We start from the raw sequence: 16,631 nt of genomic DNA, 5'->3' as shown, positions 1-16,631 counted from the left end.
TAGTATTAGAAAGGAAAGGCTATAATTTAGTGGTGGAGACTTGCCTTGCATATACAGGACATTCTATTCCCAGCACTACAGAAATGACCCTTGTTTTCCTTCTGATGGTTCTTTTTTTTTATATTTAATTTTTTTATTTTATGTGTATGAGTTTTTACCTGCATGTATATGCGTAACATGCATGCCTGATGCCCTCAGGTCAGGAGAGGGTGTTGGATCCCCTGGATCCAGTGGTTGTGAACCATTATGTAGGTGCTGGGAGCCAAACTCATTTCCTCTGCAAGAGCAACAAGTATTCTTAACCACTGAGCCATTTCTCCAGCCCCATCTTTTTTTCCTTTTTGTATGCATGGACTCACCATGCCATTCACGTGTGGAGGTCAGAAGATAATGTGGAGGAGTTGTTCCCTCCTTCCGCTGTGTGGGTTTCAGGGACTGAGTTTGGGTCATTATGTCTGGCAGCAAGCACCTTTACCCCCAATAATTCATTTCCAGTATAGATAATTCAGTTGCCTTTTGAAGATGTTTATAAGGAACAGCAATTTCTTTATGGCATAACTGTGAATTGAGCTTGTCTGTTTTATTAAAAAATTAAGCTTTTGTATCCATCCATATTTAAGCTATAGGGCATAGAAGTCATCATATTGCACCATACTTTCCTACCTGCTCTCTCCATCATACCCTTCCCTCATTGAGATAAATCCTGGTGGAGAAATGGGATCTGGTGCTGTGTGGTTGTGTGTGTGTGTGTGTGTAATTGTCAGTCAAGTGGGTGGTGCATTAAGAGTAAATATTTTTCCTTATTATAAATGCCTGGAAAAAATAAAATTAAAAATAACTAAATAAAAATATAATCATAGCCAAACATGAAGTGCACACCTTTACTGCTTGAGCAGAAGAGGCAGGCAGCCATAGTGAGTGCCAGACAAGGCTATGTAGGAACCCTATTTAAAAAAAAAAAAAAAAGGCAGCAACAAGTAGTACATTCTTTTTCATAACTTAAAAGTTGCTTCAGGATCAAAATTCACCTTCAAGTTTTACATAGGTCTAAGCTATACTCCAGAATCAAAAGGCAGCCTGTTGAGTGTGAGCGATGTTTTGTGTACAGCTTTCCTGATGATTAGTGATGTGAGTGAAGACCTTGCTGAACTAAAGAAGTACAGCAGGCTCTTAGCCTGTTTCAGGTGCGTTTACTATCTTGCTGTTAGAATATAAAACTGATTCCTGCCTTGTATTGGACAGGAACAAGCTGAAAGCTGGATACCTGATGTCTGTGGAGACTTCAGAGGGTCTCCTGAGTGAAATTGGGTCACAAGCTCTAGTTGCTGACTCTTATATGCCACCACCCACCTTCCTTCAACAAATTGACTCTGTGGCTGATGCTGATATCATAAAGGTAAGCAAATGATTGCTTAACCTTAATGACCACTTTCAGAAGAACTGCATAAGCTTCCCTGGGACCTGTGTTAGTGTGGAGAGCAAGAGAACTCTTTCCATCATGTCCACGTCAGCCTCCCCAGCAACGTGGGTGCAGGTGTCTTCTTATTCAAGGAAATGCCCTTTAGGTTGAGCCATCTTAAACTGTTGGTGGTCAGGAATCAGATAAACAACCTCACAGGTTTCATAGCTGTTTGCTGCTCCTTCACTCCCAAGAAGCCCCTAGCCAGTCCTTTACCATGCAGGGTCTCATGTTTTTCTACAGCCTAAGACCTTCTATTGCTAGTTTTCCTCGCCCCCTCTTAAATATTATTTTTCCCTACAAGATTGAGTTGTTTGTTACAACCAGGCATGGTGGTGCATGCTTTTGATCCCAGTACTTGAGAAGTGGAGTCAGGTAGATCTCTGAGTTCGAGGCCAGCCTGCTCTAAGAGCAAATTCCAGGACAATCAGGGCAACACAGAGAAACCCTATCTTGAAAAATCAAAAAAGCTACTAAGGTAAACTCCACAGTAAGGATATCACTCCCTTTTCCACTGTAGGTGTCTTAGCGTCCCATTGTGTGCTGACAGTGGGGTAGAAGAGACAGGCTATTTGTAGATGCTGACCGTGCCTGCATTTCAGTTGGCCTCAGACTCATCTGAACATAATCTAAAAAGTATACTATGTGTAAGGGCTGTGTGACTCCCTGCTCGCCCACTTCCACCACCTCTCTTGCATCAGAAAAGCTAACCAGGGTAACATAGAAGCTCCTGTTCCACCTAATCCTGCCCTGTGCTAGTACACTTAATATAACCTTTGAATTTGAAATAATGACATGAAGAATACCAGGGCAGCCAGGCATGGTAACAGATGCCTGGAGCCCTCCAGCATTGTGGAGGCTAAAGCAAGAAGATTGTGAGCTTCAAGCAACTTGGACTACGTCCTCTCAACACTACCACCAACAGCCCCTCTTCCAAAATAAAAAGAACCCCAAGACATAATTTTACTTTTCTGTCAGCAGTGAGGGTATTTTGGTTGACTCAGGCCTTTGCCATCATAATACAGAACAAGGTGCAGCCTAGCAGCAGCCATTCTGTCCTGGTTTTGACTGTCAGTGGGTTTTTATTATTTTCCTTTCAGAACTATCCTCATCTGGAGACCTCCTGCTTGCTTAGTTGGACACGTGATGTTGTTCACATTCAGAATAAAACACTGACCATCTCAGTATTAATTTATGGATAGTCTTATGAAGCTGTATTATAGAATTGTGGACTTAGAATGTCTTGTTCCTAAACTCAAAATACATGGTTTACTACTTGATAATAGCATGATTTAACTTTCTGTGTTTTGTTTAAGGCTGCAAAAAAGTTTGTTTCTGGCAAGAAATCAATGGCTGCAAGTGGAAACTTGGGACACACACCATTTCTTGACGAGCTCTAACAAATGTTTTCTCAACCAAGACCAGCCAACACATCAAAGTCAGGTCTCTTAATTTAACATTCGACATTTTTCTCAATGAAGTACTTAAGAGTATAAATATGGATAGTTATTCCCAGCTTCCCTAAAACAAATAAAGCTTTGTGTGTAAGTGTTTTTCATTGTGTGTGAGTGTTTTTCTTTCTGGACAGTCAGCAGTTTAGTAGATGCTGAGATCTTTGGTTTCAGTGCTTTAAAGAAGACAGTAGTACAATAATTGAGTTTAACAATTCCACCAATTAAGAAATTTCAGGAACTTTTGAGGCTAAACAGCTCTGAAAGTAAAAATTCCAGATTATTGGTCCTTTTTAAAATAAAAACAAGTTTAAACTTGCTCGTTTGTGGCTAACAACAATCAAACAGTCTGGGTTTTGCCCCCCCTTTGTGAAGGTGTTTCTAAGAAACATCTTCATTTATGTCTGACTTTCCTTCTCTGTGACAGTATTTTTCTCTGTGTCTCTAGCTCACCTGTTTCAGTCTTGTCTCCTTTAAATAATTCTCAACCCAATATTCCAAGTAAAATTGTCACTTAAAGGTTGGGAACAGGATTGTAGGGTAAACAACCAGTCCAGAAACATGCAAAGAAAACTTCACATTAAAAAGATAAATAGTCAGCGTTCTGGTGATTGGGTTTGTACTTGATGTTAAAAAGCTGAGGAAATGATGGTGTGAGTCTGGGAACATATCTGTGGAGCCTGCTAGACCACAGGGAAGAAGTCCTAAGCTATTACCTGAAAAAAGTCTACGAAGGCTTTTTTTCTACTGTCCTGAAAGAGCTGTAGGAATTCTACAAACCTATACATAGTAAGGCACAAAAATTGGATATTTAAAAATTCCTGTGGCCACAGATTTGCAAACCAATGCCTAACCAAACTTTGATACCTGCTGACCTTCACCCTGCTCAACCTGTGCACAGTCTTCCAGCCAAAAGGCATCTGAGTTGGAGGAGGATGAGGAGGAGGAAGAGATGACTTTGTCGTGCTCCACCATTGTCCAGTATGGAGAAGGGGCCCTCGGTTTTGTCTTGTTGTCTTTGTGAATTACTACATCACAATTAACATCTTTACCAACACTAATAGTGTGCTCCTTTTTATATCCATGCCATTCTGTGGAGATTGATATTGGTGTCCTCACAGGGTGATTCCAGACTGACCGAGGATATCTGTAATACTTCAGTCTTTTATCTAAAACGACATCTTCATGGTCATCTCTGCTTGCAGAAGGCTCATCTTTTGCTTTCTCCTTTGTTTTCTTTGGTGTGCTGAAATGAAGAGTGAATGCAATATATTGTTAATGTTTTAACAGAATTCCCTAACAGAATCTTATAAACTACTTTCTCTTGTAAATTTAAAAAATAAAATATTTAGGGCTAGAGAGATGGCTCAGATAAAGCAGATCACAACTGCCTGTAACTAGTTCTGGGGGACCCTGTGCCACCTTCTTGCTTCTGTAGACACGCACGCACACACCCATACACACACACAAAAAAATTGAAAATAAAGCCATTGTTTTCTTTTTTGTGAAAACCTAAAAATAGAAATTACTTTCATTACTTTCTGCATCAAGTGTTGACTAAATGGATTCTGGGTGCTTGAATACTTTTGGGTTCATTTATTTTAAATGTGTATGAGTGTTTACCTCATGTATATATGTGTGCCATGTGTATCCTGCTGTCCATGGATGTCAGTTGAGGTCACATCTGCTGGAACTGGAATGATAAGGAGTCGCCTAACAAGACATTGTATAGCTTTCTTTGATAATCTATAGACATAAGTCAGTACTTTCTTATTCATTGACAAGGCTGCCCCCACACACACTTCCCCCACTACTGTAGAGCTTACCCAATCGTATCTCTGGCTTAAAACATTCAGATCTGCCTACCTCTGCCTCCCAGGTGCTGGGAAGTTTCTCTCTTTTTAGAAGTACCTGGAGAGATGTCTGTTAAAGGCTCGGGATCACATTTTAAAATACCTTTTAATTTTTTTCCCCAATCATAAATATAGTTCCTGCCTTAAATTATTTCACACTACTTTAAAAGAAAATGTTAAGATTTTGGGGGGGAGGGTGGTAAGACAGGGTTTCTCTGTAACTTTGGAGCCTGTCCTGGAACTAGCTCTTGTAGACCAGGCTGATCTCAAACTCACAGAGATCTGCCTGCCTCTTCCTCCCGCGGGCTGGGATTAAAGACATGAGCCACCACCACCCTGCTGAAAACATTAAGATTTAAACCAGACCACTGACTTTAAAGGATGAACTAATTTCATTGTGCCTTGAGCGACAGGTTCAACCTGGCCCTGTAGACCAGAACTCTATTCTCATGGGTTATATGGCAATAACGAAAGATAACGGGGGAGTCAGGCGATGGTGAGCTTCAAGACTCTTCAGCATGCTAGCCATAAGTAATTCCGAGGTTTCTTTTCCCCTAGACAATACTGCACATGCTGCCACTCTCCCTTTTTGTTGTGAGTCACAGATAGGGCTTTGTACAGCACTCTTTTTTTTTTTTTAAGATTTATCAGGTATACAGTGCTCTCTGCTTGAATGTATGCTTGCACACCAGAAGAAGGCACCAGATCTCATTACAGATGTGGTTGCTGGGAGTTGGACTCAGGAGCTCTGGAAGAGCAGCCAGGACTCTTTTTTTTTTTTTTTTTTTTTTTGGTTTTTCGAGACAGGGTTTCTCTGTCTGAGTCATCTCTCCAGCCCTTGTACAGCACTCTTTTTTTTTTTTTATGTATACAATATTCTGTCTGTCTGCAGGTACGCCTGCAGGCCAGAAGAGGGCACCAGACCTCATTACAGGTCGTTGTGAGCCACCATGTGGTTGCTGGGAATTGAACTCAGGACCTTTTTGGAAGAGCAGGCAATGCTCTTAACCACTGAACCATCTCTCCAGCCCTGTACAGCACTCTTAACCCACATCTGTTGTCACCAAGTTTTCAAGGCTTTCCTTTTCGAGCTCGCTCCTGTCTGTGGCTTGACTGTTGAAACATAGATGATGCTTGGGCTCTGCTATCTCACTTTACTGTTAGGCCCTGACCTTATTCATCCTGGTGCTCCTGCTCCTGTGGTTATAGCTCTAAGAGTTTAAGCGACTTTTCCCCGGGCCGTGGTGGCGCACGCCTTTAATCCCAGCACTTGGGAGGCAGAGGCAGATGAATCCCTGTGAGTTCGAGGCCAGCCTGGTCTACAAGAGCTAGTTCCAGGACAGCTAGGACTGTTACACAGGGAAACCCTGTCACAAAAAACCAAAAAGAAAGAAAGAACTTAAGCAACTTTTCCTAAAGTTTATCTCTTCTAATAATAATGGGATTGAGTGGAGTTTTATTACACACAGCTAGTCTTAAAAGTCTGTGAAAGTGATTGTAAAGATCTCGGAACTACAGCTGTTTATCTCTGCCACACACATCTCCCTGAACAGCCTAGGAATGGAGGTAAAAAAACAATCTCTGTTAACTTTTTTTCAGATTCAGTATGTATCCTTGGTTAGACAGTAGCCAAGGGTACATATCTAGGCTCTTAGTAACTTGGCACTAGATGATAAAAAGGTCCAGCCAGCAATTCAGGGTTAGCTGGAAACAACTGACCTCTACATAGTAGAGATGAGAGGAGTAGCCTTTACCATGTGCACACAGCCATCTGCCCTGAACAGTCTGTTGACTGAAAGACCCTTTCCTACCTCTGTCCTTCCCTGTCCCCATATATGCTACTAAGATTCTTTAAGTGTCCTTTGTCCAATTGAAGAAGGAATTCAGAATGTGCATGGTATTGTTTAGGGGCATCAGCCATCTAAAAAGTCGCTGTTCTTAAATTTTGATACTCTGACTTCAAATTCTTCAGTATGATACAAATACTTAAGAGTTGCTGGGCCATGGTGGTGCACGCCTTTAATCCCAGCAAGCTCAAGGCAGAGACAGACGGATCTCTGTGAGTTTGAGGACAGCCTGATCTGCAAGAGCTAGTTCCAGGACAGGCACCAAAGCTACAGAGAAACCCTGTCTCAGAAAGTTTACACTGAGCCTTGTAGAAATGAACGACAGTGTAAGCATGGCATAGACAGAAGAGCAGCAAGTGTGAAAAGCTGAAAACCCAGAGAACTAGAAGTTAGGGGAGGGCCTAATGAGATGAACTTGGAATGGTACCCATCCAGGCCACAGAGTGGCATTAAAAACGGTGAAAGGACTTTGGTATTTATACTAAGAACAAGAGATCCTAAAGTTCTTAACCTGGAATATGCCATGGTCATATTTGTATTGTAAAAAGGTCATCCTGTGTAAAAAGTGAACCAGAATCAAGGACAGGAGTGGAGAGATCAAACGGTGACTTTGGAACAATGGTAGCTGGGGAGGGCGGGGAGAGACAGTGAGTATTGTGGTGAGATACCAAGTAGTGGCAAGTCTTCGTGCTTGTTTGAGGGGCTGATAGAAGAGACAGAAAAATTAAGCATAACCCTAAAATTTGGGCTCTTTAACTAGGCAGAATATCCCACTAGGATCCCAATAGGCTTGTGGTTTGGATATGAAATGTACCCTAAGAGCTCTGGGCTGAGCAGTTGGTCCAAGCTGCTGGTGGTATTTGGGGAGTTGGAAGCTTTGAGGAGTAGAGCCTGACTGGAGGGAATAGGCCACTGGGGAAATGTTCTCTGAGAGATGCTGTCCCTCGCCCTTCCCTGGTCTCTGCCATCAGGAAGTGAAGGTCTTCAGCCACACATGTCTCACCATTACCATGTTCTGCCAAAACACATGAGAACAAATGACCATTGACAAAACTCTCTGAAATCAAGAGTTATTCTGGCATGTCTTTTGGTCACATAAATGGAGAGAGAAAAAATAAACTAATACAACTGGCTTTTGATTTCAAGGATAAATTGGGGGGGGGGACATACATCTGAATGGAGATGTGTGGCTGATCTAAGGTGAGTGGAAATAACAGACTGTAAGTGCTCAGTGAATGGGTAGTAACAGGAACCACGGGCACCAAGACGGCCTAGGAAACAGCAGAGCCAAAGACAGCTTTGAGGAACTCGAGTCGGTTAAACACCAAGAGGAAGAACCCAGAGGTAAAAGGAAAAGAGGGAAGACTGATCTCACAGAAAACTGGGGAATAGGCCAGGTGACGGTGGTGCACGCCTTTAATCCCAGCACTCAGGAGGCAGAGGCAGGTGGATCTCTGAGTTTGAGGGCAGCCTGGTCTACAGAGCTAGTTCCAAGAGAGGTTCCAAAGCTACAGAGAGCAAACAAGCAAACAAAAAACTGGGACTATATGTCACGGACAGGAGTAAAAGAATTGGGTAGTTATGAAGAGTCTGATGCTGCTTAAAGGGCAGGCAAAATAAAGGCAAGTTCCATTGGAACCGCCATCTGAAGGCAGCAGGTGATCCGGGAAGAGAGAAAGGCTACATTGGAGTGCCTGAGGTGTGTGTCTCCTGAGGAAATAGAGCTCTATGGACTTCATCAGATCAGAGCAGGAAGAGGAGTGGAGTTAGTGTTTATAAGAAGGGAGTCTTATAAAAGGGCATGTGCTAGCTGGGTGTCGTCACCTTGACACCAACTTAGACGTATCTGGAAAAAGGGTCTCTCGTTGAGAAAAATGTCTCCATAAGCCTTGGTATGGGAGGGCCTAGCCCATGTGGGTGGTGCCACCCCTGGGCAGATGTTCTAGATGGTAGAAGCAAACTGCGAAAGCCAGTAAGCAGCATTCCTCCACGTCCTCTTCTTCCGCTCCTGCCCTGACTTCCTTTGAACGATGGACTGTGATGTGGCAGTATAAGCAAAAGAAACCGTTTCCTCTACAGATTGTTTTTGGTCATGGTGTTTTATCGTAGCAATAGACACTGTTCCTAAGACAGGTACAACTGCTATTGAGAAGGATCCAGACGTTAATGCAAGAGAGAAGAGGAAGTGCGATTCTCAGTTCTATGGAGGACAGGCTGATGGCAGGTATCCCTCTATCGCACTCCACCTCTGAGAAAGGGTCTCTCACGGAACTGGCAGCTCACCAATTGGGCTAGACTGGCTGGCTAACCAACAAGCTCTGAGGGCCCTCTTTTGTCCTCCCTGCCACCTCTGGAGTTAGACATATTCCACCACATTCAGCTTTTCCATGGGTGCCAGGGTCTAGGCACAGAAAGCTCTTTACCTACTAAGCCAGTTCCCGGTCCATCTCAACCTGGGCTTTAGGGCTGACTAGACAGACTGCAGTGACAGTGCAGGTAGATTTGGGGACAGAGAACCCAATCACTGACTGCTAACTGAGTTCCTAACTCCGAGCTGCCTTTATAACTAACATTCCCTCACAGGAGGTCCTGCAGACTGTTCTTTGCAGACTGTAGTTCACTAAGCCACGGCAGTGTCACCAACCCTCTTCCCATGGTTCGTACCATTTCATGATTCCCACATTAAACCAGAACCCTGCACGTCACAGGCCTGGGTTTCATAGCATCGCTCTAAAGTAAACTACTTACTATGGGACTGGAAATTTGGTCTCGGGGATTAAATCATACACGTCTTGCCACTCCTGGGGTATGTCAATAAAGTCTCTGTAAGCCTTGATTTGCAGCACTGTTCCTATGGTGATATTTTGCAAAAGCTTTAACAATTCACGGAGGGTATAGCCTAACACGTTGGCATGCCCAACACTAACCAGAACATCACCTGAAAAAGGAAAAACAGTTCAATTAAGATAATGGGTTGAAAAGAGCCATACTGATCAGTGGCTTTATTGAAATAGTTTATGGATTTATATAATGGTTTATTCTGACCAAAGCCTGGCTTCCATCTTAATTTACTAAGGACATTCTCCTCCAGTATTGAATGTTCTCAGCATGATAAAGATGCATTCCCTAATTTTTAATAGGCATTTAATAGTATTTTTGAGACACTTCTGAAGTTCTTAGCTGGTAAGTTCTTAGCACCTCTGGTAAAAGGCTAAAACCATTTTAAACCCAAACCATTTAGATTTAAGGTTCTAACCACTGTCAAATGAGCGGCTATAACTAGTAAAAAATAAGCCACTTTCCATTCTGATTGCCTGGGATCACCAAGCCCTCCACAGCATATAGCCTGAATTAAGCATGAGGCTTCTCTTGGAGTTTCTGCCCTGTCCTAAAGAAAACTGACTGAATAACTGTATATAACATTAGATAATTAGCTGCTGTTGATTATACTTATGATATGTAATGCAGAAACTGTGTTGATTCCAAGGAATCTAAACTTGTGCTCCTCTTGCCTCTTCCTCTTCAGCATATCCCACCACAACCTGCAGAATTGGTTCCGAATACTGAGAGCAGGGCCCCCTCATGTAAAACACTCTGTGTGGGGAATCGTGATTGTCGACCAGAGGGCTTCTGGGCACTCAGCAGGCAGAAAAAGATAAATACCCTAGCAACAAAAACCTAGGTCCCCAAAATGAAAACTAAAGGGACCAATTATTCACTTGTATGGACCTAACCCATCCCACCCCTGACTCCCACCAGCTACAATAAAGATCTGTAAACTCAACCGGGTCACCCAGCAGTCCTGTCTGGGTCTGACCCTGCACTGGGATGACCGGAACATCCAGATCTCTGGATCCTTTGGTCTCTCCCAGTTCTCCAAGCTTGGTTTTTCAGATTTTGGGGCAATCCAGTCAGATACTGCCCTAAATTAAGTGCCTTAACAATACTGTTTCCTTGCAATAGGGAGCATGAATATTAGCATTCAGCTGAGCCCAGAAGGAGGAACACAGAAGGCTTGCACTTGAAGGACAGATTCAGTCTGGGGAAGTCTTGTTAGTATGTCTCAGTGGGAGCAGATGAAGTCCTGAGTGTATTTTTGACACAGGCAAGGCTTTGTCAAGGACCCCAATACAGGCAAGGCCTTGTCAAGAACCCCAATACCCATGGACGTGGCAAAGCCTTCCTTTGGTCCAAGTCTGAGTGTTTTGACCAGTGTGCAAACACTAGCACCTGCAGCTTCCCCTTAGGATGCCCTCAGCCTGGCTCCTCCTTTACAGAGACCTCCTACTGAGATGAAGTAACTCCTCCTCCTTGTGCCTGTATCCTCCATCACAGAGAACACAGCCTACCCAGTCCCAACTTCTGTGTGTGTCTATGGTTCCCTCAGTGTTGGCATGTCTTCATACCTGTATTGCTGTCAGGACTTTATAACTGATACACAATGCCAGGTTACCTGTATGTGCATGTGAGGTTCAGAGCCCTCAGTAACCCTCATTCCAAACAGGCAAAACTCAAACTCAGGGAGAGGGGGTGAGGGAGAGGTTGGTGCTGGATCCCACTGTAGACTAGCCAGGAGTTACACTGGTCCTGAGGAGTGTCCAAGCATGGCTGGGGGCACATTTCTCTAGGGTAAGATCCCAGTAGAAATGCCTTTCCAATGTTCTAGAAAGTCTGAGGACTGCTTCTGCATTGGTTTTGAGAAGCAAATGAAGATAAAGCCAGTCACATATTGAGCTGGGCACAGTTGCGTAGGTGCCTGTAAAAACAGTATTCAAAAGCCTGGAGGGGGGCGGGAGGCAGGGGGCAGTTTCACAGGCCTTTAATCCCAGCACCTGGAGGCAGAGGCCAGGTGATCTCTAAGAGTTTGAGGACAGCCTGATCTGATGTAGGTGTTTCTATCTATCTGTTGTTTCATTGGTTAATTAATAAAGAAACTTCTTGGCCTGATAGGTCAGAACGTAGGTGGTTGGAGTAGACAGAACAGAATGCTGGGAGGAAGAGGGAAGTGAGGCAATCGCCATGCCTCTCCTCTCTGGTCAGATGCCATGGAGCCAGCTGCCAGGTCAGACATGCTGAATCTTTCCCGGTAAGCCACCACTTCATGGTGCTACACAGATTACTAAATATGGGTTAAAGCAAGATGTGAGAATTAGCCAAGAAGAGGCTAGATATAATGGGCCAGGCAGTGTTTAAAAGAATACAATTTGTGTGTTGTTATTTCGGGTGTAAAGCTAGCCGTGTGGGAGCCGGGCGGGACAAAAAGCAGGCCTGCCCACAGCTCCTTCTACACTGGTCTACAAAGTGAGTTCCAGTACATCCAGGACTACACGTGGAAACATGGAAACACTGCCTCGCAAAAACAAAAAACAAAACCACAATGGAAAGGGCTGAGGCAGGAAGAGGGACAGTTCAAGGCCAGCCTGGGCTACACAGTGAGACTCTGTCTCAAAAAGCAAGGCAAACAAAAACAAAAGCTATACTGAGACTAGCTTCAGAATGAAGCAAGGTTTCTCTCAGAGCTACCTGCAGCCTGTGCTGTTGAAACAGCTGCTCTTCCTGCTGGGGTTAATGATAGTAACAAAGTTACCCTCTTAGGATGAGCTCATGGGTCTGATGTTAAAAGGGTGTTTATGGATGAAAACTATGGCTTGACATTCTGCTTAATTGTTGTAAGAAGGTGACTTTTATCAAGAGAATAGAAATTAAACAGCTCAATTCCCTGACCATTCTGGCTTTAAGCCAAATGTGTCGGGGTAGGAACATGATTGCTCTGGCAGGAGATATTAACACTGCCTTTCATCAACACCAATTTGGTATTTATGAACAATAACCTCATAATGCATCCTTTTCTCCTGCTTTAATAGGCTGTAGGAATGACATGTATAAGCCTGTTTAGACTGCCTGTATTAAATCAACTATGCAGCAGACACACCACTGCTGGAAGATAGGTTTTCTTTGTCTCTGTTCCTTCCAACTAGGATGGAAGCTATATATGCATCTTGTGTGGTTAGGATCACATTCGTTTAGCTCTCCACTGTTAGGAAGCACGGGACCTGGACATGGAAAGGAATTAAGGAAATGCAGAATGAATGAATGAATGAATGAATGAGCTTGGGTATGGCTAACTAAATGTATGAAGCCAGCACATAGCTTCTGTCCACTGTCAAAGCTGTATTAATATTTTAAAGCTGTAGTCGTGTCTTAAGACTTTGTACATCAGACAACCACAGAAAACTAATACCAAATCAAGATAAAACACCAAAGACAAAGAACTTGAGAACACGTGAATGAGAAATAATAGGGTTGGTGGGTGTCAAGGAAATAGCAAATACCATGATCGCTGTCAAAAATGACAGAAAAGCAGATTTTGAAACACTGAATAGTAACTGGTTTTCATGAAGAGATTTGGTGCCCAGAATATCTGCATTGAAATCTCACTTCTTTCCAGGAGAGGCAGTCTAGCTACACAGAGACACAGAGAAATCCCATTGTCAAAAAAAGCAAAAAACAAACAAACAAAAAAAAAAAACAAAGAGGGAAAAAAAAGAAATTACATTTCTACTCATTAGGCCATTGGCAACATGGCATGGGTTTTCTAGGAGGTCATGGATTCAAATCTTACCTTTGTCCACAATCCTTATGCTATATATATGAGGTAGAGAATGATCAAGGAAGACCGCCTAACATCAGTCTGTGGCCTCACACACATATATGCAGAAAAGCTAATCTCTAGAAGACAACTAGCAATACAGAAGCCATAAGAATATTTCTAGAGTACTTGTTTTCAAAGCTCTTCACAATATTTTACCACATCCCAACAACCTAGAACGGAGACAAGATTCTCCCAAGGTAGATGAAGTCACTAAAGCTGCAAAGATTGACTTTGCCAAGGTCACAGAAAGTGACACATCTCAGAACAAATGGCCTGGAGTGATTTCATCCCACTGTGTTCCCCCACTGCTAGCACCAGGGCCCAAAGCTGATGTGGGGAAACATGTCTTGCATTAGAGAGAAAATGCATCCCTCCAGGGCCCAAAGTTGATATGGGGAAACATGTCTTGCATGAGAGAGAAAATGCATCCCTCCCCCCAAGAGACCTGAGAAGTTAGGTGATCTTGATGAAAGCCTTGGCCTTGGGATCTGAGAAGGAGAGTTTTAAATTCCGACTCCCAGGTATAACCCGACAAGCTTCTAGGTAGCTACATAGTTGCATAGTGACTTAGTGCAGAATATACTCCTGGGGCTATTGAGAAGGTGAAAGGAGATCACGGGTCTTCTCGTTAGCTGTGATTAGCACCTCCCAGGAAAGAAGGGATTTTGATGCACAGTCATGGCCTGGGAAGTGACGCCCGGTCTGTTCGCCTCCCACTTACGGGATGAAAGTGAACCTGGTGAGGAAGGCTCTGCCACTAAGCTCCAGTTTCCTCACCTGCAAAGGAAGAGAGTGAGAGCACGCCTAGAGTGTTACTAAAACCCAAATGAATAGCGAGGAACTGATTTAGTATACAAGTGGTAGCAACTGAAATTCTCAGACAATGTCACATCCTCGTGCTGACTCCCTGAAGGCAGGGGGGAAGGAGGCGCGTGGAGACCACAGTCACCTGGCTGGAGTATCCCGTCAGTGGCTGCAGCCCCTTTATTGATGAGGTGACTAATCTGGAGGTAAGGTCCATTCTGGATGATGATCAGGCCCAATCCCAGGCTGCCCACGGTGAGTTTGGTCTGCCTCATTTTGTTCAAGCTGTGTACAGACACCTTGGCCTTCAAGCTGGGTCCTTTTTCTAACAGAACAAGAGGAACTTGTTTCAGTCATTTCTCAAGACAATGGCGAGGCAGTGATGCTGTGGAGTTCTGAAACTAGACTTTGGGGGCACTTACGTGGTCATCCTAGTCTTCGGTTTCCTTCGGGAAAATGCGTGTTGTAAAGGGTGATGATATGGGACAGTTACAGGGCTACTGTACAGTGTAGTACATCACAGGTGCTTAAATCAGTTATTATCTTCTGTCACTTGACAAATGTTTATTGATGCAAACCGTGTACTCTGGCCCTGGGTTTACTACAGTGAACTAGATGGGCTCACTGTCCTTGTGGGTCTTACAGCTGGTAAAGGACACAGCTGTCAGTTGTGTAAACACAAATTAGATGCTAAATAGGAAGGCAGAAGACTATGAGGTTAGACAACAGGGAACCTAGGTTTCACATAGGGATAGGGACCAGGTTCCCCTGAAGGAGTAAATATGGATCAAGGTGAGAGAACCAACAAACTGGATGTGAGGGGGCAAATAGAATCAAGGTTCTAAGACAGGAAGGCTGGTTCCTGTCCCCCTTGATGGGGACACGAAAGAGCAGCACCGGGCAGCTGATGGGAGGTGCACTGCCTGGCAGATGGGCTGCCGGCCAGGTTTACCTTAAGGAAATCTTGGAGGTAATTTAAACTGAACATGATCAGGTTGTCATTGTTTTAAATAAAATCACCATGCCGGCTGCTGTGTGACATGGAGATGAGGAAGGAAGAGCGGACAGCAGTCACTCAAGCATGTCACAGCCTTGGGAACAGAAATGGACAGTGGTAGATCCACACAGCATCTGGGAGAAAATGCACCATCCCACACACCGGCCAGTGGTGCCCTGACATTCACCAGGCCTTGGCAGAGTCTGTGTGATTGTGGTGTGTCCAGGATCATGCTGAGACGGGCTTCCCCAGGAGGCTCATGGCTGTCCTCAAAGCCAGTGTCCTTGCCGGACAACTCTAACAGCTTCAGCTGGAGAACTGAAGTTTACAAATTGAATGTGCTACTAATACAGTAATAATATTAGTGCTACTAATAAAATAAATGTGTTACTAATAAAGTAATCTTGTTTCATAAGATAGCAGTGGTGTGGACAAGATGGCTCAGCAGGTAAAGGTGCTTGCAGCTAAAGCCTGGCATCCTGAATTCAGTCTCCAGTATCCACATGGAAGAGAGAACTGACTCCCACCACACCCTACACACACAAATAGAATTTTTAAAAAAATTAAAGGCAGCAGAGTGAAAGGAATCACTAAAAAAATTCTATACATGATTCCACGTTTAGCCATTCTCCCTGGAAAAAGCAAAATTTTAGAAAACATTGAAAGTACAAGAAATCCGGGTGGAGAAAGGGCAGGGAGGTGAACACGTTTCCTCACTTGATTGTGGCAGGGGTTAAGAGTGGTATATACTAGTCGAAACTTACAGAGGTGTCCACTAAAAAAAGGGAATCGCGTTCTATCTTGATGAACAAACAATGGTGAGGGATTCCCGAGTGTGATCGCCCTTTTACAGGAAAGGCAGACCTAGGAAGGCTGGGAATCCAAGGCATCACCTTTTCCTATTGAGACATTTACCATTTTTGCTTTTGACGGGGGCCTTCTCCATTGCCCAGGGCGGGGCTCAGTCGATCCTCCCTGGAGCCCAGGCTGGAATCTGTCCAACTTCCAACAGTTTGGAATCCTAGAGGCGGAAGATCAGGAAGGACCACGGGCCACCGGGAAAGGCTGGCGCCGCCCGTCCCTCTAAATGGCCGCCAGGGTGCGCTGCAAGGCTGCTTCCCAGATTTGGGGCAGCCAGATAGTTGTTTCAAGGCTTCAGCCGACCCTGAAAAACGCCGCACAAACGGAAACTACTACACTCTAGAGTGTGAAAATTTATACCGTGTGTGTGTGTGGGGGGAGGTGTTTCTGCAGGAACGAGCAGAGTGCCGCTTCTTTACTCAAGGCTCTTTGTTCATTGGTGGGGAAACACTGGGGACAGACCAAGAGCATAGAGGGGAGAGGGCCTCCAAATGCGAGCAGCAACATCACTGGGGGACCATAGACGACCCCAGAATTCCCTAAATAGTGGCATTAAAATATTGTTACATCAACAACGCTAACAGCCTTGCCAGTGCACTTTACTCATGCATGCATGTTTTAGACGCGAAAGGGCCAAGAGTGGCCCCAAAACAATGAGTCACTATTAGAAAATGATTATTGCTCCTTCGTTTTCCTGAAATAATCCT

At 44.1% G+C, this 16,631-nt stretch overlaps 2 protein-coding genes across 2 annotated transcripts in view; one reads left to right on the top strand and one right to left on the bottom strand.

The window, feature by feature from the left end:
• The window catches only part of LOC101998866 (cytochrome b-c1 complex subunit 2, mitochondrial), a 29,816-nt gene extending 26,807 nt beyond the window's left edge, over window positions 1–3,009 (top strand). Inside the window, exons 13-14 of the mRNA XM_005351155.2 lie at window positions 1,243–1,396; window positions 2,776–3,009. Of these exons, the coding sequence (XP_005351212.1) occupies window positions 1,243–1,396; window positions 2,776–2,859 (238 nt within the window). The 3' untranslated portion in view covers window positions 2,860–3,009. The remainder of the gene's footprint in view (window positions 1–1,242; window positions 1,397–2,775) is intronic.
• A 309-nt stretch (window positions 3,010–3,318) lies between these two features.
• Pdzd9 (PDZ domain containing 9) lies at window positions 3,319–16,055 on the bottom strand. Its single transcript, XM_013347728.2, has 4 exons — window positions 15,979–16,055; window positions 14,212–14,391; window positions 9,359–9,548; window positions 3,319–4,156 (listed from the first exon to the last, which is right to left on the bottom strand). The coding sequence occupies exons 1-4, from the start codon at window positions 16,007–16,009 to the stop codon at window positions 3,760–3,762; spliced, it is 798 nt and encodes a 265-aa protein (XP_013203182.2). The 5' UTR covers window positions 16,010–16,055; the 3' UTR covers window positions 3,319–3,759.
• Window positions 16,056–16,631: the final 576 nt, after the last annotated feature.

Source organism: Microtus ochrogaster, chromosome 8 (genome assembly GCF_000317375.1).
Source record: "Microtus ochrogaster isolate Prairie Vole_2 chromosome 8, MicOch1.0, whole genome shotgun sequence".
NCBI classification, from domain to species: Eukaryota; Metazoa; Chordata; class Mammalia; order Rodentia; family Cricetidae; genus Microtus; species Microtus ochrogaster.
Note: the sequence above shows the minus strand (reverse complement) of the source record. Positions and strands in the feature narration are given on the sequence as shown.